The sequence below is a fragment of the Caretta caretta genome, chromosome 6 (assembly GCF_965140235.1).
Source record: "Caretta caretta isolate rCarCar2 chromosome 6, rCarCar1.hap1, whole genome shotgun sequence".
Taxonomy (NCBI): Eukaryota; Metazoa; Chordata; order Testudines; family Cheloniidae; genus Caretta; species Caretta caretta.
This window is the reverse complement of record NC_134211.1, coordinates 125,060,100-125,083,136: the sequence shown is the minus strand read 5'-3', so window position 1 is coordinate 125,083,136 and position 23,037 is coordinate 125,060,100. Positions and strand designations below refer to the sequence as shown.

Sequence of the window (23,037 nt, the reverse complement as noted above, 5' to 3'; positions counted from 1 at the left end):
ATGCCAAAAAACCCAGCCCAAGTGGGAGACTTGTCCAGGAACAAGGCTCAGCAACAAAACAACATTGTTTTTAAAGACCTCTATGATGATAAACTGAACTTTTCCTGGGACCCTCCCCCGCTCCTGCTCTCAGAAGGTATCCGATGCTAGCATGATAATGAACCCATTTCTATGGAAACTCCCTCGTTACCACTCTTTTTTGCTGGCTCCCCTCCAATTTGTGAACTGCTTTTCAAAATTGAAAGACCGCCTCATAAATCACACACAAATACAGACTGCATTAAAAAGAAAGCATCCTTAAGTGTGTGAACACTAACCATGATTTATGAATCAAAACCTTTGTTCCAGTTAAGGAAACCCCTCGGCCCGATTTTAATGTTTCATTTTTTTCCCCTTTGTTAAGAAAATAATGAAATACGTGTCACTTGGGCATCATTAAATCTTTCATACCTTTGGGCTGGATCATCAGCTGTGTTGAAGTGAATAGAACTGCATCAAATTACTCCTGCTGGAGATTTGGCCCCTGGCTTTATTATTTTGATCAGTGTAGGCTGTTGAAGGTGGGGTTAATAAAAATTGTTTTCAAACTATGAGCGGCTTATTTTAGAGGGAAACCTTTTCAGAAGCAACAATAATACTGAAAAAAAATACCCCAACCAGCTTTCACAGCTTAGCCTGAGGGATTCCCACGGCAGAGAGAGATAATAGTGGGGGGAATTATGTAGATGGGGGGGAAAAATAGTTACTTATTTACAGCTGTCCTATCAGATCTGTGGGTCTGTGTTCTTGCACTAGACTCATCACCCCCTAACATTAGGCTCAGTCCTCTCACCGGTATCTTTACCTTTCTCACCTCCGGTCTGCAGGGACCGGACTTTGGGCGGTGGTTGTGGTCGTTTTGTGAACTAGGCTTGGGAACTGGGATTTGCTTTTTGCTGTGAGGTTACCGAGTTTCATGGTCACGCCTGATCCCGGAGGGCGTGGGGGGCAGTTTCTGAGAAAGCACTTGCTCGCGCGCGCTCTCTCTCTCTCTTACACACACACACACATAAAAATAAAAAACAACCAACTCCCTCTTGAGGATAACAGTGCCATTATTTCTGTGGACTGCGGCTGTTGTGGGATGGCTGAGGTAGCTCACAGTCTTAACACTGTCTGGAGGCTAAATACATTGTAACATCCCCATTTTACAGATGGGAAACTGAGGCACAGAGAGATCAGGGCCTGGTCTATATCCGGTTAAACTATTTCAATGGGGAGGGAGGTTTTTCCCCCATTACCGAAATCGTTGTACCCGTAGGAATAAGCTATGCTGTTATAAACACCTCCAGTGTATAGAAAAGTTCTGTGTGCAGAAATGTCTGAGGGCCAGGTTTGCCAAGGTATTTAGGCACCGAAAGCTGCAGGCAGGGACCTAGTGAGATTTTTAAAAGCATCTAGGTTCCTCGCTCCCATTGCAATCAGTCTGGTTCTAATTAACTTTGCCAGGATCACTTTTTGAACCCTGCTGGCACCCTAACCATTGGGCACTTCTTCCTCACTAGACCTGATCACAAGGGGTGAGGTGGTTTCTGGGTAAGCTGAGCCAGTCTTTAGAAGATGGAGGCTGGAACCTGGAATTCTGGGCGAAAACCTTCCAAACCTAGTTTCTATTGGACTCTTCATCCAGTATGAGCCAGGTATTGAACCCATTTACATAGGTGTAAGTCTGGAGTGTATCTACGTGTTGCAGTGGAGGTGTCAGACCAGAGGGTAACTGAGTGCCAATGCGGACTCATAAAGCCAAAGTTTGTCAAGGACCCACCCCTGCATACAATGAATAACTTACCCTCAGCCACAAAAATAACCCCATGGCCAACAATCAGCTAGAAAGGAAACAGCCTTAGGCCTGCCTGGAAGGATGCTACAGATCCTCCCAGAGTGCTGAGCAGGAAGGGCAATCTGGAGTGATTGTCCCTTGGTGGGAGAGACCAAGCCACCTGTCCTTTCTGGGCTGTACCCAGGATATGGCGCGGTCTGAACCTCACCAGTTCCAAGACACTTTCAAGTCCCATGATCCAAGTGGTCCCACCCATTCATGCTGTGTGGAGGGGAGCCCGCTCTCCCAGCCTGTGAGGAGGGGGAAAAGGAGCTGTGTGATAGCATTTCATCTGGTAACTGCCTCTCCCCGCCCTCATTTGGGGCACATCTGGCTCTACGGGTCTGGGGAAGAGGGCAGGAGTCAAAGGAATAACTGCTCTACGTTGCATGTTCACCTGTCAGAACAGCAGGGTTTGCGCTGTAAAATGTGCCATAAAGTCACCTGGCTGCAGCTCTGAGCCTACAGAGGAGTGATGGGTGGGAGCTGAGCGGGAGGCAGGTTAATGTCATTGCTAGCCCTGGCCCCATTGCTACAGCGGGACTGGAGGGAGCACAGAAGCAGATGGCGTCTCGGCACTTGGGGGCCTGCCTTCTGCATTTATTCCCTTGGGTCTCTGCCTAGTGTGGGCTGTGGTGGCCTTCCCCACTCCAGGGAAGTGGCACCATCTCTTGGAGGCGGGGGAGTTGGTGAAACCGGATTATAAACTTGGTGGACTCACATGGGCCTGATCCTCAACTGATATAAATGAGCGTAGCACCATTGACTTCACGACCCATTTACATTTCTCTTTGCCATTGCTGAGTTCTTCTAGAGGGGAAGATACAGGGAAAGGCATGGTTCTTATTAGCTAGAGTAGCTCAGTGAATCTTAACACTCTACAGACTTGTATTGGATAGGGAGTAGCAGGCAACTTTGTAAATTAATCTACCATTGATTTAAAAAAGTCTCCAGTGGTTTGGGATCAAAATGAAATTAGACTTTCTGTTCTGTGCATGCAGTATGTTCCCATTAGTTGGTACCATCATGGGCCATTCTAGAAAAAGGTATTTTCCAAATTTAGCATGAGTTAAATGACTGCAGCAGGACTGGAAAGAAGTCATAGGAACACGATGGAATATAGTGTTGATTAACATTCAGAAAAGACACGTTAGGCTACAACCACCATTCACCTGGGTGAAGATACGGGGCGTCCGTGCAATACAAAACAAAGGCAGAGACGAACAAAATTCACAATAATTGTGGGGGAAAATAGGTTCTCTGTGTTAGTCCTAAAATGATGGACTGAGTACAAATGTCTTCTGAGGAAGAGAGAATCAAGCCAAGGCACTTCCAAACAGACAACTGCTTGATCCACTGAACACTTACATAGCAAAGATGGATAAACAGGGTAAGTGATGGGCCCCTGTGTTTAATGCTTACCCTGAAAGCTGCCCGAATCATCACGTCCCATAGGTAAAACGCTCTCTAAGTTCTAAGAACTTGCTGGGTCAGAGTCTAAGTTTAAGTACATACGTAACTCTAAACATGTGAGTATTGCCAATGATGTCGTGGGCTTAAGTTCCTTGCTGAACTGAAGCATTGGGTCATGATCCTGCAATAGGATCCATCAGAGACGCCGACTCCATGGGTGCAGAAAAAAATTAGCAAGGCGAGCTCCCCTCCTTCCTGCCAGCGCCTCCCGCCTGTCGGCACCCCGCTGGTCAACTCCTCTCCCTCCCTCCCAGCGCCTCCCGCCCACTGCGATCAGCTGTTCTGTGGCATGCAGGAGGTGCTTGGAGGGAGAGGGAGGACTGAAACAGGGACAGGTTCGCTATGGGGTGGGAGCAGGGAGGGGGTGGAGCGGGGACAGGAAGAGGTGGGACAGGGGAGGGGCCTTGTGGGGAGGAGGGGAGGTGGAGGCAGGGTCTGGGCGGAGCAGGGGCAGGAAGAGGCAGGGCAGGGGTAGGGGCTTGTAGGAAGGGGTGGAGTGGGGGCAGGCCTAGGGCAGAGGTCAAGGGGGGGTCGAGCACCCTCTGGGTAGACCTAGGTCAGGACCTAGGGGATCCATGCAGGTGGACCCGTTCACCTGGGCTAAGGCCCACTGACTCCTGTAGGGCTCCGCATGGCTTATTTGCAGGATCGGGGCTTTAAAGGGCAATGACAAAATGTTTTTTAATGTAATTTTAATGTAATTTTTAAATTTGAAGGCAACAAGTGTAAATGGCCAAATAAGGGTGTTACCCTGAGAATAATGAACAACATGAAAGGTGTTTTTGGTAGACAGCACCATTTTAAATTCCATGTATTTTCGAACTCTAAAGTACGGCATGAAATAAATTCAGAAACACGGGATTCAGATGAATAAAGCCTGGCCTAGGATCTCCAGTTACCATAGTTCTTAGGGGGAAAGGTCTTAGTTTTTCTGTTCAAATGGAAGTATTTTTCCTCTGAACACAAGTGGCCAGTCTGCAGTTCTGGAGCCAAAAAAGCATCAAAGAGGAAAATGTTGCTCAAGTATACAAAGCACTCTTATTTATTTTTTAAAAACTGGGAAATTCAGACAAGTCGGTTAGCTCTTCTGAGTGTAGGCACTGGGGAGGCTAACCCAGCTGGAAAGTTTTAGGGCCTGGAGAAGTGTCTGAGTTTCTTGTGTTTTGCTTGTCAGATGAATCCAGCCCATTACAAAATGCCATAAATAATCCACAATCCCTGTGTACACAGGATAAGGAACAAAACAATCGTGAGAAATACACAGCTGTAACTGAAGTGTAATACCCCAGGGACATAGTACCTATATACTATACTTTATAAACATCATTATCATGGAAATAAACAGTATCCTTACTCATTAACCTGCGGTCTCCAAGGCAAGAACCCCATTATCCGAAACATGTGCATCATTAAGCTGCAGATAGAAGAGGCTGTCTGTATTCCATTGTGAATTTCACTAAAAGGTTTCTTTTCCCTGCAAAGAAGAAAAATTCCTTTCTTTGTTATAGAATGGATATTGCTATATTTTAATGTGGTTTTCTTATTTATATTAGATATTAAAAAAGTTCATTCTTCATTGGGATTCAGGAACTGCTGTAAAGTTAAGTTGCTTCTTAGTATGTTTTCTTAAGATTCAGGTAGACTATTGGTCTTGGATTTTCTCTTGACTTCCCTTTGGCTCTGATTAAATTGGTTCCAATTTACCACTGGAAAATGCTGTCCTGCATAATTACTACATCTGTGCTATGAGAATCTTATTCGAGATAATGGGTGGCGTGTATTGTCTAACAAAAAAGCAGGAAAGTGATACTGGGAAATCCCAGTAACACAAATAGGATACCTAACTATACACGCATGCACACATATTCTGCAATAATAATCTCTGTGTTATTGTTTCTGCACAAATCCACCCAATGGCAGCTGACATACCACTGTATTTGGACCATCTTTGGATCTTACCAATCATCCAGCTAGTTCAACATCCTGTCTCTGAAAGCGGCCAGCACCAGATGTTTCAGAGGAAGGTGCCAAAAATCTTAAGTGGATAATTATGCAATAATTATGCAATAACCTGATAATAGGAGAAGTTTCTTCCAAACACTCATGAGTGTTGGCATATTCTTTGGAACCTGAGGTTTATAGCCCTTTTTATACGCTTTTTCCTTTGTCTAATATGACTGTAGATGCTCTTGTTATCTGTATAAATGTCTATCCTTTTTCAATCAGCTAAGCTCTTGCTCTCAATATCTAGCAATAATGAGTTCCACAGGGTAATTATGCATTGTGTAAAAAAGCATTTCTTTTCTCCAGCTGTGCTTTGTTTCTTTTTAATTTTATTGAGTGCTCTTGTATCTGAACTTATTATTGACCAAAGATTGTCCACGGTTTCCTGGAGGTGTATGCTTGTGCGTAGTTGTGTGGTTGATTGGTTTGAAAATAATGTACAAACTTACATTCAGAAAAGCTCCACAGTGAAACTGAACTGAGAAGAATTAAAAGCTTTGCAAAAGTAGAGTTGGTATTGTCAAAATAGCAATTTAAATCAACGTCGTATAAGATGAAAAGCGTGCATTTAAAATTGTGGTTGAAAAGATGGGTATTTGAACACGGTGGGTAGTATATGATCAGCACTTCAAAATTTATAATCTTAAAAATTTGCTGTGAAGATGAATTACTGAGGGAAAAATCCTAGCCCCTGTGCACAACTTCAGTAAATGTGTTGTGTTTGATGGAGTTTCACCCTGGGAAGTAATTGGTGCAGAGGTTCGGAGCTGCAGTTTCTTCCTTAGCTGCTGCACCACCCCAAAATCTTCTAGGCAAGATACACAGAGTCATAGTCCATCTTCAGCAGGATGCATTTATTGAGCAAGGCAACTGCAAACTACAGACACACACATGGGCTTCCACACAGCTTGAGCTCTAGCTGTGTCTCCTCTACTTACCAGGGACTGCACCCTGGCTGAATCCCGGTACACCATACAGAGACATCTAGTGGCCAAATGACAATATTGCAAGTAGTTTACACCTCACACTTCCTCACTTGTGGGCTTACTTACTTGGCCTGCAGTCCACATACCACAGAGCCGTGGAGAGTAGTTTGGGCAGCACGTCCCCAGCAGAAGGAGCCCCTGCTACATAGCACATGAAGGCTGTGGACCTTCTGAGTGCCACCCTGAGGATCAGAGCAATATCATTTCAGCTACATTCAGAGTCTTCCATGGCCAAGGATGGTGCTGTTTCAAACTGTAAATCTCTAGCTAAGCAGAAAGGAAGCTTTGATAAGAGCAAAAGATGGGAATTGCATATAACACCCTGCTTTCACACACTCATACTTGATAAGGAAAAAGTGAACGAAAGCATCACTCACTGCAAAATTTTTAAATTTTCCTTATTGAGGAATAGGGTCACTGCTAGCTTTGGGAGATCCCAGGAATGTAGATAGTGGATTTTTCTTTTTGCTTTTAATTCAGGTCACAATTTTGCTCCCTGCAGCAGGGCGCTCTTTCACATAACTTCTTTGCAATTCTCCTTCTCTGCCCCAGTCTCTGATTCATAGCCTCTGCTCAGAAGTACCTTTCTACCAACTGATAAGTTTTTAATTTCATCTCTAATCATACACTTTGAAAGGCATGTCAGTAATGGTCTCAAAGAAAAACACAATTTTATATTTGTTCTGTTCTTTAGGAATATTTTCTATCTGGAAATATCAAATATTAATATGTTAAGGTAAATGCTCATGTTCGTGTCCTATCAGAGGCCCCAATCCTGCAATTTACAATTGGGGCTGGAAGAAAAATTTCAAACTAAACATTTTCCCATTGGGAAATGGGGTTTCTTTGAAATAAAAGTTTTCTATTGGGAAAAGTTGATGTCTGGAATTTTCAGCCAAGAGAGTCAAAATGAACCATGTTGTTTAGTTTCAAGTCGACGTTAATCCCTGTTTCTGCCTGAGGTGTCACCATCCCTTATACACGTCATAGGTCTGGGCATTTCCTATCCCCATCCTCCCTATCAGCCCCACTCTCTGGTTGGCCATCATTTCCTGGGATTCCTCAGAGCCTCTCCCGGCAGCTGAGCCAGTGCTGAGCCTCCTGGAGCCAGCGGGGGTCTGCCTGCATTTTAAATGGAAGGATCCAGGGGGAATGATGGAGGCGGAGACGGGAGCTTTAGCTCAACGGCAAGGCCTTTTTTCATATGTCCTCAAATGAGAAATGGCATTCATGCATCGTGAACAGCTCTTGAATAGCGTACGAAAGGCATTGATTTTCTGTCACTCTTTTTTTACTTCTGATGTCTCCTTGATCACTGAGCTATGACCCTTTTCAGATAACAGAGCTAAAAACCACCTTCTACAGCAAATCCTACTCACCTTCGCATGTGTAACCGCCCTGAATCCAATGGGGCTATTCAGAGAGAATGGTGAGCAGGGTTCGGCCCTCTAACGTTGCTGTTTTCTTAGGGAAACCAGTCAGAGCATCGCAAAGTCAGGCTCTTCACTTTACCAACATAAACAGTAACATGCTCGCGTGCATATTTCAGAAGGGAGGAGGGAAAAATAAAAATGCAACACAGCTAAATGAGCACGGCTGTGGAAAATTGAACTAACATGGTCCCTTCATTTTTTTCTGATTGACTTTGCGACAGCAGCCCCCAATCTTGCAAACACAAAGGTACTTTAACTTTACGATCATGCATGTCTGCACCCCCTGGACTCTCCACTTTGGGGGCTGCTCCTGGTAGGAAAGGGGTAAAAAGGGGGAAAATAATGAGAAAAGACATTCAAAGGTAGAGCAAGCTGGCGCCAGTCAGTGGCTATTGCACATTCTCAGTAGTTTGCACTTTCCAGAGCGTGTGTCTCAAAGTGCGAGCTGTCAGACTTGCTAATGCTTTCTGCTGTCTATGTACACTCTGCAGTCTTCAAATGTTAATTCCTTTCTTCCCCATCCCGTACTTAGCTATGGACTGTGGTGAGGTACACAAGCTCCGCCTCAGGTGAGGGCAGCAAGGGGTTAATGATCTGACCTGGAAACAAGGAGTTAAATCAGGAACACCTGCCAGAAGCATCAGACCTGGATGGAGGGTCCTCCAGCTGCAGTTAATAATCAAAGGGGACTTGGATATAAAGGGAGGAGGCTGCCCTGGTAAGGGGAAACTGCAGCTCTGGAGGGGACTGATTTCACAGAGTGATCACCCTGTGAGTAGGGGAGACTGTACAGGTCTCCCTAAGGGATAGCATAGACAAAGGGATTTTTCCCTCTAGTTCTGTCCCCAGCCTGTAGACAATACAGGCAAGGGTGCTTTTCTGCTTGTTTTACTTGCCTGATTTATCAAACCTGCCTGCCTTTTGTGCCCCCCCCCCCCCCCCCCCCGTGATGTGATCTCTGCCTATGGGCTTGCTTCCCAATGAAGACTATTTACATGCCAAATCTCCTTTCCCCTTCTTTAAATTATGGGGAGGGGGGAATGTCTAGGGTTTTCATGGTGTGGAAAGGAAATATTTCCCATCCCAACTCAAAAATGGTGAAAGGGACTTTCTAAAAAAATCCCTTTGAGCAAAGACCAAGTGTCTGTGGAGAACATCACCCCACCAGGTGAATTCTTCAGGGCTCTGAGCTAGTTGGAAACTGTTTTGCAACCCTAACTGTCCTGTTTCACTCTGAAGGAAATGCTGTAATAATGCTCTGTATGTACAGGAACACTTTTCATCTGAGGCTCTCAGGGCACTTGAGGTAGTGTGGTGTAGTGGCTTGATCACTGGACTGGGAGTCAGCTGACCTGACTTCAACTCTGCCGCTGACCTGCTGTATGACCTTGGGCAAGTTACTTTCTGGCTCTGTGCCTCTGTTTATTCCTCCTACCTTTGTGTCTTCAGACTGTAAATTCACTGGGCTAGGAAGTGCCTCCTGCTTAGAGTTGTCCGGCTTTTGACCAGAAAGACCCCTTGAAAAGGAAACCTGACAGTGTCCAGTCAGCTGTACTGACCGGACACTAAAAGTCTGGTTACTGCGGGTGGGGGAATAGTGGCAGCCTGTTGGCCAGCCCTGAAGCGGCAAGTCCTGCAGCAGGACGCCAGGCACCAGCTCGGGGAGCATGGTTTGCAGGGTGGCAGCAGAGGCCAGAGTGCAGGGCCCATGGCGAGTGGGGTAAGGAGCTCTCAGCGGGCAGGGATCGTTCCCCAGGAGGGAGAGAGGCGAGCTGCCCTGCCAGCCAGGTGCTTTTTCTGGCTGTGCTCTGGGGTGGGCAGCGGAGGGGGAGGGGGCGGGGAAGGGGGCTGCTCCTGTGTGGCTGCAGGGCTCTTCTGACCTTTACTCCCTGGCAGCCTGCTGGAGCTGGGGTTCGCAAGTCCCTTGGGGCTATTCATGCTGGAGGTGAGGCGGGGAGAGGGGTGGGACCTCAGGAGAGGGGTGAGTGGGGCTTTGGGGGCAAGGCATGGGCTGGGCAGGGCCTGGTTTTCGGACATTAGAAATTTGGCCACCCTGCTGCTGCATGTTTGGACAGGATCTGGAACAAGGGGAGCCTGAGCTTAGCTGGGACCTCGAGATGCAACTGCAGTAGAAATGACTTGGTCTTCCCTGTGGGGTAGACAGGAATCGCTCCTCCCACCAGGTTCCGCTAGGGAACACCGCATTCAAATGTTAGCAGCTGCTGAAAAGCTTTTCACAATGAAACTGGGCAAATTTACCCAGACTAGGTCCCAGTCTGTCTTCACTGGCTTAAAAAAGCCTGCACTGTAGAGAATGGCACTTGGAGACACATCTGTAGCCAATTAGTTCATTTTATCATGCATGTATTGATCTTGGTCAAACATTTACTTCTCTGAAATAGCTCCAGGTGTGTAAGGAGGAGCAAGTCTAAAGTTGAAATGAACTTACCCTGTACTCTGAACCATGCAGAGAGCTGCACAGGAAAGCTATCTTGTTTTCTTCCAGCTCTTGTCTGTATTTCTCTGTCACAGCGGTTCACTGCTAACCACAAAGCAACAAGTTTGTCAGTTTACATGTAGATTAGCTAGTGTAAATGCGGACATCTGTATGAAAGGCAGACTCTAACCCAGTGAACTCCTTCCAGCATTCCAGGCTCCTAAATCAACAGGCGGTAAACTGTAAACAGTGCTTGCTCCAGGGGTTGGCAGGAAGCAGTGACATTGTGGGTGCACTGGTCCCTAAAGGGCTTGCTTCTCCAAGCAGATCTCCAACAAACCATCTTTCAGCTACAAATCTAATAGAATTTAATGCACTCTGCAATTCAGTGAGGAAGAGGTCAACTGCTGTTGTAGTTATGTATAAAGTATTGTCTGAAGAGGCTTAACAACTTATCTTAAATCTCAGAACTCTAGCTTGCTTCTTAAAATGTCGTCTTATAATTTCCTTATACAGTTCCGTGTTTGTCTAGATAATCTGTGTGCATATCACACAATCTATATAAAATAGAATACATGAAGGGGTGCTGTAGCATGATATTACAGTTCTAATAGCAGGAATGTGGTGTGGTTGCATAACTGAGCTATGCAGGAAGAAAAGGAGGACTTGTGGCACCTTAGACTAACCAATTTATTTGAGCATAAGCTTTCGTGAGCTACAGCTCACTTCATCGAATGCATTCAGTGGAAAATACAGTGAGGAGATTTATATACACACAGAACATGGAAAAAATGGGTGTTATCATACACACTGTAATGAGTGATCACTTAAGATGAGCTATTACCAGCAGGAGAGCGGGGGGCGGGGGGGAGAGAACCTTTTGTAGTGATGATCAAGGTGGGCCATTTCCAGCAGTTAAAAAGAATGTTTGAGGAGCGTTGGGGGGGGGGGAATAGTTTGTGTAATGAGCCATCCACTCCCAGTCTCTATTCAAGACTAACTTAATTGTATCCAGTTTGCAAATTAATTCCAATTCAGCAGTCTCTCGTTGGAGTCTGTTTTTGAAGTCTTTTTGTTGTAATATTGCGACTTTTAAGTCTGTAATTGAGTGACCAGAGAGATTGAAGTGTTCTCCAACTGGTTTATGAATGTTATAGTTCTTGACATCTGATTTGTGTCCATTTATTCTTTTACATAGAGACTGTCCAGTTTGGCTTTTCCAACTGAGGGCCACTGACGATGTTATACCATATCACCCTCATGTATTCTATGTAATATAAATTAAATGCACATGTAATGACAGATCTCCTTCATTGTAAAATGTTTTTTTCCTCTTGAAACATTTCTCAGTCCATTCCTGACCCAAGTGAATTAAAAAGTCTTGTAAATAAGGTAAACGTAGTGTAACTTTCTTCCTAGTCTAGTGAATTGGAATCGGTATTTGATCGGTCTGTGTACCTATCAGTCATCCTCTGATGCTTATGACTAGACCGGGCCTGTTTATATGAGGAATGAGACAAGTGGAAGGAATTTCTGTCGGAAATCCTGAAACTCCGCCCTCCTAGTCTCACCCCTGTTGGAGTACGGAAAAGTGAATAGAATAAAAATCAATACGTCATCTCACCAAGCATCTTGGAATAACCCCACCCCCCCAGTACATTCTGCCTTTCTGAACTGAGTTTTAAAGCTTGCTGAGCCTCTGAATGATGTTTTGACACCTCTTCCTTTCCAAGTACTGTCTGTACCGTCGCAGTCATTCAACGACCTTGATCTAATGTAAAGTGTCAGTCTAATAAATTTTTTTTTTTTTTTTTCCCCACTTAAAGGTATTGACTATTGAAGATCAGCAGACCTTTCACTAGAGAAGCAAATCACGGAGAAGACCGTTTTGGTAAAACACTTTGTTACTTAATTCTAAGTGCAAAGGGCACATTGGGTGTGGAGAAGGCATGGGGATCAGGAGGGGTTTTTGTGGAGAGCTCTTCTTCGAGTTCAAGGTCTCCTTGAAACACGCATCCTACCTACCAGCCTGAGTCCCGGACTCAGTGCATCGTCCCCATAGGCTGGTGGAGAGTCATTTAGCCATGGGTGGGCTTGCGCCCTCCCAGAACCCACTATGAGCTTTCTTTGCCACTTGCTCCTCGTTGCTACCCCAGCATATCCTAAGCTGACAGGCCTGAATGGGAACTGCACTGCAGTGGCTTCATGTCAGGCTCTGGTTTTCTCTGAGCAGTCCCCAAGATGAGTTCCTGAGTTGAAGGATTTAACACAAGCGCTGTAGGGTGACCACCCTTGGATCCTTCCCTTTAAGCTGGCTCAGGTTAAAATGGCCAAAACTAGACCTTCTGACGGTTTTCAGAGCCAGTTGGAGATCCCTTGAGGGGGGGTTATTTTGAAGAAATGCCTCTCTGCCCCCTTACTCGTTATCTCTCTGAAGGAAAATATGGGCCATAGAGAATACGGAGCTGACTCTAGCTTGGTCTTTCTAGCTCAGAAATTCTTACATGTGCCCATGGAGAAATGATAAAATATTTGGATAGTCATTGGCTGGGAGAAAGAGTGAGAACGCCTGACTGTCCCCAGTTGGGAGCGGGGGGGATATCTGGGTTCCAATCCCTGCTCCAGTGACTGTTTGTTTGGACGAAGTGGAACATCTTCAGCCTGTGAGATTGAGAGAGAGCCCAGAATAGACAATAGCCTGGTGCTTTGGGCACACGCCTCGGGGGGGCAGGAGCAGAGATTCGAACCTGGCTTTCTCACATCCCAGGTGAGTGCTCTCACCACCAGGCTAAAGGCTATGGGGGATGCATTACTGCTGCCTCCTCAGCTTTTATGAATTGAGCCCTTCATTTTATTAAAATACCTGAAATAAAATCTTTCAATTCTCCAAAAATTTCAGTTTCAGCTGGACACAAACTGATTTCCCGCCCCCCTCCAACCCCGGAACTGCCAGAAATCTGAAAAGTCCGTTTATTCTCCTAGCTCCGCCTGGGATAGCCCAATGCACTTCAACTGTGTCTCATGTCTTACATTGATCATGTCTGTGCTTGCAAAGTACTAATCCTGCTTAAATGGAGCCCTTGCTGGAAAGATGCACACACTGGTTTTTCTGACCAGTGTAGGCAGAGCCAACTTAAAAAAGCATGCTTTATAGAGACCGTGTAGACTTGGCAACATAATGAACGATTGCAGTTATCCTTTTGTAGGAAACCCTAAAGAAACAGGAAGTGACAATATCCTGTTTTGCATCTAAATGCTCACTTGTTGTGCGGACAGTGAAATGCTAGACCAATGCACCATGTCTGTCTCTAGAAATCGGTATATTACAGCCAACTACTTAACTGCACGGGTGCGTATTTCCTAATTATTTTATAGTAAAGCTTGGTATTTAAATACAGTATAATGACTGATATTACTGCTACAGGCAGCTTGAAAGACACTTCAAGCTGTCGACTAGAGACCTTGTTGAAAACATCCGTTTGCTGACATGTAAAGTTGAAACTGAGAGGGGCTTTTATAGTAGATGCTACTTTGTTCCAGGACTGGAGGAAATGCTTGCTTGCATTCCGTGCATAATTATAGCGCTGTTGTTCTGATTGGGAAGGTAATGGGAAAAGTTTCTCCATTAATGATACTTCTCTCTCCTACCCACCTGGAAGTGAAAATCCTAATTACTGATTTAACTATCTGCTCTCTAGAAAGCTTGCTGCATTACGCCAACAGTGAAAACACCATTGGCTTTACAGCTGGTCTGCATCAGAGCAACAGCAGTAGCCCAAAGAGCAGGCTAAGTGCAGTTTAAAAATCTACCATGGGGAACAACAAGGTGATGGATGGTTACAGCACTGGAGACTCAGCCCCACCAGAGCTGTAAAACTAAAGTATGTTCCCGTCTGCCTCCAACCCCAGATCTCCTTCCCTTTCCCTGTCCAAGTAAGGATATAAACGGTGGGCCTGCTTCTTTCACCTAACGCCAACAGGCAAATCTAGATTTAACTTTGTTGGTGTGTAGTGGTGTGATGAGAGAACATTGCTCAATGCTGGAATAGTGCTTCTGGCTATGGGACCCTTATAATTTTTGACTCCTAACTGCTATAGACACTGCAAAGAGGAGGAACATTGCTAGAAGCATGACAATGTTACTACATCCAGGCTTTACATCTTTTGAGGCCATTTACCCATATAAAAAATGGATTGAGACCACACTAAACTTCACACACACACACACCGACATCTCTGTTAATCACAGACACCCTTTATTAGATTCCATGGCACTGCGGCACTTGCGACAAATCCAGTTTATTAGTTCCCTGATGTATTGCCTTAATTCACTTGGTTTCCACAGCACATCTGAAAAGCGCAACCACCACTCAGATGGCCAGCAACAACACCGCCAGCATCGCACAAGCCAGGAAGTTGGTGGAACAGCTGAAAATGGAGGCCAACATTGACAGAATAAAGGTAAAGCATGGTTGAAAGCACTGGGTAACTAGCATGTTCTTTGTGGTTCTATGATGAGTCTTCTGCAAGTCATATCAAGTCATAGATTTTAAGGCCAGATAGGATTACTGAAGCCATGTAGTCCGTCTTATAAAACACAAGCTAGAGATTTGAGATCTAGAGTGTCCCTCAAGTCCTAGAGCTCTGTGTATTTAGCTTATTGAACAAAACATTAAGTTGAATTGATCGTGGCCTACAGTTACCTAGGGAGAAGAGATCTGATATTCGAGAGCTCTTTAATCTGGAAGACAAAGGCATGATCCAATGGCTGGAAGTTCCAGTGTGAACTTGCGTACTTCAAATGTTTGTTTTTAACAGTCAGGGTAATTAACTGCTGGAATGGATTAGCAAGGGGTGCGGTAAATCCTCCATCACTGAGTCTTTAAATCTAGACTGAATAGTTTTTTCTAAATTATGTCAGGCTAGATGCAGGAATCTCACTGGGCAAAAATCTCTGGCCTGTGTTCTCTTGGAGGTCAGACTAGATGATCATAATGGTCCTCCTGTCTTCAAATCTGTGACATTAAGAAAGTTTCCTAGCTTTCCTATTCAGTGATGGATACTTTGCTGGTGTGACCATGAACTGTACCCAATGGGCAAACTAGAGGGTTTAGGAAATTCAGTTAAACCAGTGGTAATTATATGGCCTTTTAGGAAACAGGAAGATGCTCTTTCACAATGAATTGGTATTGTTTGAAGACGACTACAGTTGAGCATCTCATTTAATGTATTTCAGACACTTTGTTCTTCAGATAATGTTAATGCATGAAATTGGGCTCAGTGGTTTACCTGGACTTGCTTAGAGAAATGCAGCAAAATGAAAAGCAAAGTTATCCTTTCAAGTCTCTTTTCCCAATGGGGCGGGGGGAAAAAGAGTGATCCTTTCGGGGAGGTCTTCCTCTGCGTTGGCTGCATATAGGTCTCTTAGTGCTGGTCCGTACGTTACTACACTGGAATAATGAGCCCCTATAACGTTCATCTGAGTTGTAGTAAATGGGCACAGTTCTGCCTCTGCCCCTCCAATATTTACCAACTTCTGTCCTTAAACGGTGAGCTCCTCAGGATTGGGCTGTCCCTTCTTGGTTTGTCCAGAAAGCCCCTAGCACGTGATGAATGCTACTATAAACAATCATTACAATTGTGATCATGGACAGATTCGGTTTTTAGAGGCCAACATTCCAAACTGGGTGCCTGTATTGAATGTGGGCACAGACACGTAATGGTGCATGCCAAAAAACCAGCTGCCTGCACAAAAGGAGAATTATGCATCTATGGCGGCTGCTTCTTCAGCTTAAGTACCAATCTGATGCATTCAACTGCATGGTTTTCATGCTCCGGTATATATTCCGAATCTTGTCCCCCAAATACGTGCAGGTTTTGAAAGGCGTAATGTAACTCTGCTGCTTAAACTTTGTTCAAGTTGGCTCCAAGTCAAATGTCGCTGATTCCCAAGTGGGACATACCAATATCTGAACTTCATCACTTGGTAATGTCTCCTCGCTGCTCCAGAGATCCACTGAGCCAGTTTCCTGTTCTGAATAGATAACTGTATCCACCAATATTTGTTACCGTGGCAACCACAACCCTCCACTGGAAGGGGTCGACATGGTATAAAGATGACCTGCCACATCCCTTTTTTATTTATAATCGTGGATAAATATTGTAGCTATGTATTTTTGCAAGCTATTTGCAGTCTAGTGTGACCTGCACAGTGTGTGAATTTTTTTTCTTGGTAAGATCAAATCAGATCAAAGGTATTGATGGATCAAAAGCCTGCCTGTAACTCAACGGAGATAAAAATAGATTTGCAGCCCGCATAGGTTTTCTCTTAGTCTTTGCTAATAGATTTGTGTTAGCTGTTAAATGCCTTGAAGAGAGGCTGCGTGGTGGTGGGGGAGGGGGGGGAGAGAACTAGAAGGCTGGATTGCCTGAAAGAGATGCAAATGAAAACCATCTTAACATCAAAAGAAATCCACACAAGTTTTAGATAGTTGATAAAATGCATTTTATTGTGTAGAAATTGTTTCGGATTTGGACATCAAAGATGCTACAGCAAAAATGCAGGTCTGTTTTATTCTTCTGCTTTATACTGAAAGTGGAAGTTACCATCTGATAAGGTGATCTTCTTTACTAGGTCAAATCTCCCAGCTGGCCTGCCCTGACCTCTTATTGACCTCATCAGGCTCCTGAAACACAAAGTAAACTGGGCTTCAGAATTGATTACACGGGCGAATATTGGTGTCTGCTCCTAGCAGTAGAGGGTTGGCTGGAGAGGGTTGGCCCTGTAGTAGGTTTTTCAGGTTCTAGGAGTCGGAGGCCTAGTCAGATCAGGTGGAGGGCCCCCCTAGCCTCCAACCCTGGAAGATAACTGGTGGAATCCAAGAGCTAGGAGATGAGACAGGAGGTCTTGCAGGGTAAAATAACCATAGCAACACCCTGCCTACAAGGAAGCTTGTGCAAAGATTTACATCGATTGTTCTTAAGTTTAGACTAAATTGAGAAATCTCCAGGGAGCAGATGAAAGTTTGCGACACTGAATCTGTGCATGTGCTGTGTTGAGGGGGTGACCAGCCCATTTATAAGGCCAGGAGAGGATCTTCAACATTCAGGCCATGTCTACACAACCCGCCAGATCGGCAGGTAGTGATCGATCTATCTGGGATCGATTTATGGTGTCTAGTGTAGACGTGATAAATGCAAATACTCCATACTGGGAAGAAAAACAATGGAAGTTCCAGTTGTTACAGCACTAGCATCTAGGAAGGGTGAAGTTCAGTTTGCATTATATTTTCTGGTTGGAGGTCTTCCCTCAGGCTTTCGTCAGGCAAATTCCACTTGCATGAGTAAGGACTGAATAAAGCCTGGGCGACGATCTCCACTTTGGCCTTTATGTCTACACTACAAATAGACACCCGCAGCTGGTCCATGCCAGCTGACTTGGGCTGGGGCTGCTTAATTGCAGTGTAGACATCCAGTTTGGGCTAGAGCCCAGGCTCTAGTGACCCTGGGAGGTGGAAGGGTCCCAGAGCTTGGCTGCAGCCTGAGCCAGAACGTCTACACTGCAATTAAACAGCCCCTTAGCCTGAACCCAAGTCAGCTGGCATGGGCCAGCTGCAGGTGTTTGGCACTAGTCACTTAGGGTATATCTACATTGCAGTTAAAGTGTTAGCCCAACTGCACGGAAGTTTGCTGATGCTTACAGCTGCTTCAAAAGGGTTTGTTCTCTAAGTAGAAGAGTAATGCAGTTTAAAGGGGGATTTCCCCTCTTTCTGCACCATTTTAAAATGGATCTCATAGTTCAGGAGTACTTCAGATTCCTAGCCTATTCCATTCTACCTAAGCGTATTTTACCTAAGGGATACTGTGAATGCCCAGTAGTGAACCAGGACAGTGCTATGATTATTGTAATGTCTAGCTAGAAAGTCCATCCATTGGTAGTGAGCAGAGTGGAGGAGCAAGTAGGAACTTGAGGCAACTTCTCAGTCTTCCATTCGGCCAAATAAGACCCTTTAATTCCGTGCTGCTGAAGTACTCCCTCCTTTGTGTGCTCTGAAGTGGAGGCGCTCCAGACAGTGTAGTTCATCCAAGGCTTATACAGTGTGTGCATTTATTTTCAGGTGTCAAAAGCAGCGGCAGACTTGATGGCATACTGCGAAGCCCATGCCAAGGAAGACCCTCTACTGACCCCGGTGCCAGCTTCAGAAAACCCCTTTAGAGAGAAGAAGTTCTTCTGTGCGATTCTGTAAGCCCTCCATGAGCCTGACATGCACTTGGCCCGCTTTGAACACTGATGTAGCGTTTTTAGCAACGTGGACAACTTTCTAGTCCACGGAATTTAAAAAATAACAAGGCCTGGAAGCTCCAGAGATGTGCATGTTTAAAGAAACTGGTCACCTTTTGGGGCATAAGATCTACATCGTGAGGCTGAAGATCTGAGGTAGAAAAATATGTAAAGATTAAACGTGTCACTTTTCTGCTCCCAAAAAACCCCAACAAAAAACAAACCCTTGTTTGATTGTTCCCATCTTTAAAAAAGACACTTGAGCTGAGCAAGGTAAAGGCTGAGGCTGTGTATAACCTCACTGGAATGATTATTGTTGGGTTTTTCCAAATAATACTCTTATTTAAGTTGAATTGTCAAATATCACAACAGGCTAGATTACTATTATATTCATGTTCGGTCTTGTGCTTGTTTGTTTTTTTTGCATTAGGGTAGCCCAGAGATGGATGGGATTCCTCAAAAGATAACAAACTAAACCGTTTAGCAAGGGCTTAGTCAGTGATACTTCACATCTGCCATGTGAATGCTGTCTGTCTGTGTTTCTAGCAACCTATTACCACGATTTCTCACACTTTTATAGGGTAGCTTCAATTTTGCAAGTAAAAGTAAATCAGGTGTTGTGATTGGTGCTTCATATTTTTGTGACTACTTTTAAGTAATAGTGCATGAAAATATCCCTGTGTTCACTCCATTTAGAAACTTCTATTGTTTGGAGCCACGTGCTGGTGGAAAAGCTGTAGAGAAAAAACAAAAGATGTTCTGACAGCAAAGAGAAACTACTCAAATGCCTTAGATGTGCCTGAAATACCTCTCCTGTTATGTAGGGTTGCCAGCTATTGAGAAGCCTATTCCTGAAATCGGGATGGTTTATACCAGGAGTTTAGGGTCACTCAGATCCCTGGAGGTCACAGGGTAAAACTAAGAAGAAAAATGATATACATTTATTTTGACCAAGTTTTCTCTGGTCCTCCCATACCCTCGGTGCCTCTTCTTTCCCCATATATCTTGATTTTTTTTTTTTTAATATCCCTCTATCTGTATTAACTTTTCACAGCAGCACATCTTCTCTGAACCATTTCCCTTAAGCAGCATGACAGAACCAGCACACAGCAAGCCAGCTGCTCCACTGTACTAAGTGGCTGATCCAAGCACGGCTTGACTCAGCGGGGGGCTTCAGCTGGAAGGCACTGCAAGCTTGTCCACCCCCTGCCCAATTCTCTGCTTCTGCTGTGCTGCCCTCAAGGGGTATCTTTTCCCAACTCTGTTGGCTCTAAACTCCCTCTGCCATCGACTCTGACTGCTAAATTCAATCCCCTCTTCCCCCACTGATTATTCAGAAAATGCTTTTAATAACAGAAGGGCCATAGCACTCTGTACCCCAACAATGGCAAATGCAGGTGGCAAATGTGCATATGGTTATAATAGTGAGAGGACTCCATAGTGAAGGACTAAGGGTGATCTATCAACCCCTGAAACTTTTGTTAATATGTTGGACTCCTGTTATCCAGTCACTAACTATCCAGCCCTTTCTGAGCTCTCACCATGTATTTCTTACCGCTTTAACATCCCAGCAGGAAACAAGACGAGAGTAAAGAAAATCAGGCGCATCTTTCAATAAAGCCCCCAACTACAGGATGGAATATTGACACAACATACCCCTCATGGCTTAAGGTGGAAGCTTGCAACTTCCTTGCTTTGTGCATGTAATGTTTTGAGCTGCTGTTACAGGTGTGCCTCCATTTATAAGCCTACAAGCGGGATAATGAGGCATTAAGAAAGATGTAGAAGTGGCTCCCTAATCGATCGGATGAGCCCTGCCAATCAGAGCAAAGCCAAACCGTCAGAATGGTGTCCTGGTGGCAGCACCCAGTGCTTTGCTTACATGTAGCCTGAAATTGACATTTGTTTAATAAGCTTTAGGAAACTTGCCATAACCAGATGGAGAGTGAGAAGACAAGCCCATAGGCTCAAACATATCAATTTGAACACCACAAAAACCTAATATTTCAGGTAGAGGCTGAGGCCATCTGAAATGGCCCCATAAAGAGTTCTGAGAGACAGGTTACAGTATATGACTCAAAACATGAATCTCCTCAAGGTCAGCTTTGCCTTTCTACTGCTGTTAAAATTGTGTTCTGGCCTTTGGCCTGAAGTGGGACTGCTGTGATGGCAAAGACACCGATACGCCTCAAACCTAAACCGCATTAATAAAGGATCTGATCATAAGGTTCTGTGCCACTGGTTGAGAGCAGCTCTAGCTTTTCATGCTATTCTGAACCCTTAGAACACTTTCATTTTTGGTTCAAAGACCCAGCAGCTATAAAATTAGGATAATTCCGGATCCATGGCAACCCTGTTAATATGAAGTTCCAAATCAGGTATGAGTTCAAATTTTTGTATTTAAAAGGACAGAGTCTTAAGGTACCTGTCAGAAAATCTGTATAGCCTGTAACAAAGTAGAAATCTTTTTTTTTTTTTACACTAACTTTTCTACTTACATCCTTGTGTACAGGCAGAAGGGTTTCTGTGGCAAAAACCACTTATTGTAACAGTGGATTCTCTTTCTGATTCTCGGCATCTGGGAATATTTATACAATACAACCAGTAGCTAAATGGTGTACGACTTGCCTTGCTAGCTTTCAAATACAAGATCCTGTATTTCAATCTTTATACTGTATATTTGACTAGCTTAGGTTTCATTTGACCAATGCGTAACTCTACAGCTGTTTTCACTTGTAGTGGTAAAAACAATGTAAATTGCAACTCTTCTTTTTTTAATAAGATCTACTATAACTGACAATGAAGCATATCTTAATTAGCCAAGACCCTAAATCTCACTAATCCTGGAACAGTACTCCAATCCTGTCATGAAGTTTTGTCATAACTTTTTAATGACTTACATATTTTACAGCTTAAATTCTTTAAAAGAATGCTACATGAAATGAATATAAGGAGATTTTTAAATTACACCAAAACATTCATTGTCTCTTTTTTTTGTTATAGTTCTGATATTTTTTTTTAAACTGGGGAGGCAACCAGAAAATCTCACCCTAGTATTTATATTTACACAGACCCGCTTTCATTAGCAAAGTAGAAATTTTACCTACCACGAAAATTTTCCCCCATAAAAAAGTAAAATTAGTATTTCAATATTGAAAATATATTGATTCTGTATATTCAACATAATTTTTTTGACATACTGAAGGTCTTTTCAATAAAAATATCTCTGTGTGCGGGCACATGATCCCTCCCCCCCAGCCTTACAAACTTTGTTTATAGCAGTGGTGAGTTGCAACATGTACATTATATCATGTCAGCCAGATAGGTGGATGCATCCACCTACACAAGAAGCGATCTGTCCTCAGGAAGAGGGTCAGTGTAAATGTCAGTGGGGTTTTTTTGTTTTGCTTTTTGTTCTTGTTTTTTTTTTTAAACAGGGAAACTTGAAGTTGTGATATAGTGCACACACTCATCCCATGTGATCAATGTATGTGTATGAAATAAAATTTTGGATTTGTTTCAAATATTGTCTGTTTGCTTTTTAAAGTAGCAGTGTTGGGGGGTGGGGTCTTTTTCACAAGCTTACTCTCCTGCTCCTAATGACAGAACCAAATGTGTTTGGGGTATGATGTTGGTTTAGGGAACTTTCCAAACTAACAGTAAACCACAGATTTCTCCCCAATGTATTAAACGAGGCTGCTGGTTTCAATAGCAGCTTTTGTGACGGTGTGAAAGGGAAAGAGGCCTTTCAGAACCTCAGCTTTCCCAGGACCCTCTCTAAGCTCCTGTCTACTTTAAGGAAATTTCCACTGATGTAGTTAGCTGCTGCAACCCCCTAATGGGGACATGCTGCCCAGAGTTTATGCTGATACAGTTTACTTTGGGATGTTATCAGCTTAGGTTTACACCAATACAGCTTATCTTTTTGCCAGTGCAGCACATCTGTACAGGTGCAAATCACCAGTACACAGGGCACAGTGGGTTGTAAATGTTTAGAACCTACCTCCTTCAGAGGATGGTGACTATATCCCACTGCAGGGAAGCTGAAGGTTCAGTCTGTACAGGGAAGGCCAGTTGTCATCCTCATTCCACCCCTCACCCCCTTGTTTCTCCCTCAGCCCCTCCTAAACGTAAAAATGGAGTCAAGCACGAAAAGCCGCAGCTGCTGCCTCCTGGAGGTGAGAGGGTATTGTCAGCCACATCCTAGCGTCTGCCTCTGGAAGAAGCTGGTGACTTGGCTCAGCTACTCGACACTGTCAAAGGTTTTGGAAATGGAGGATAAATTCTTGGATCTATGAGCAAGGATTGAGAGGAGGAGAGAATCTGTCTTGCCCCTGTTCCAAAATCCCTGGGACACATAATGGAACTAGAGTAGAAAGTCCAGCCCAGGAGGAAATGACCAGTCTGCCATCAGTAAAAGGTACCAGGAAGCAAAGGGTTCCAAGTTCACCTCCCCATCTCCGGCAGATGCTTTTGTCTCCCAGAAAAAGGCAGATCTCCTCTCTTGTGGGGGCACGTGCTCAGCCTTTCCAGGATGAGACTCCAAATTCCTAGTTGCTGCATGG

At 44.3% G+C, this 23,037-nt stretch overlaps 1 protein-coding gene across 4 annotated transcripts in view; it reads left to right on the top strand.

Moving 5' to 3' along the window:
* The window catches only part of GNG2 (G protein subunit gamma 2), an 89,019-nt gene extending 67,023 nt beyond the window's left edge, over nucleotides 1–21,996 (top strand). For 3 of the 4 annotated variants that reach the window (XM_048852180.2, XM_048852181.2, XM_048852182.2), the window contains exons 2-4: nucleotides 12,018–12,082; nucleotides 14,537–14,652; nucleotides 18,309–21,996. In XM_048852180.2, the coding sequence (XP_048708137.1) occupies nucleotides 14,566–14,652; nucleotides 18,309–18,437 (216 nt within the window). In that variant the 5' untranslated portion in view covers nucleotides 12,018–12,082; nucleotides 14,537–14,565 and the 3' untranslated portion in view covers nucleotides 18,438–21,996. Of the gene's footprint in view, nucleotides 1–12,017; nucleotides 12,083–13,390; nucleotides 13,541–14,536; nucleotides 14,653–18,308 lie in introns of those variants that run through there. The other variant, XM_048852184.2, reaches the window with a different exon arrangement.
* Nucleotides 21,997–23,037: the final 1,041 nt, after the last annotated feature.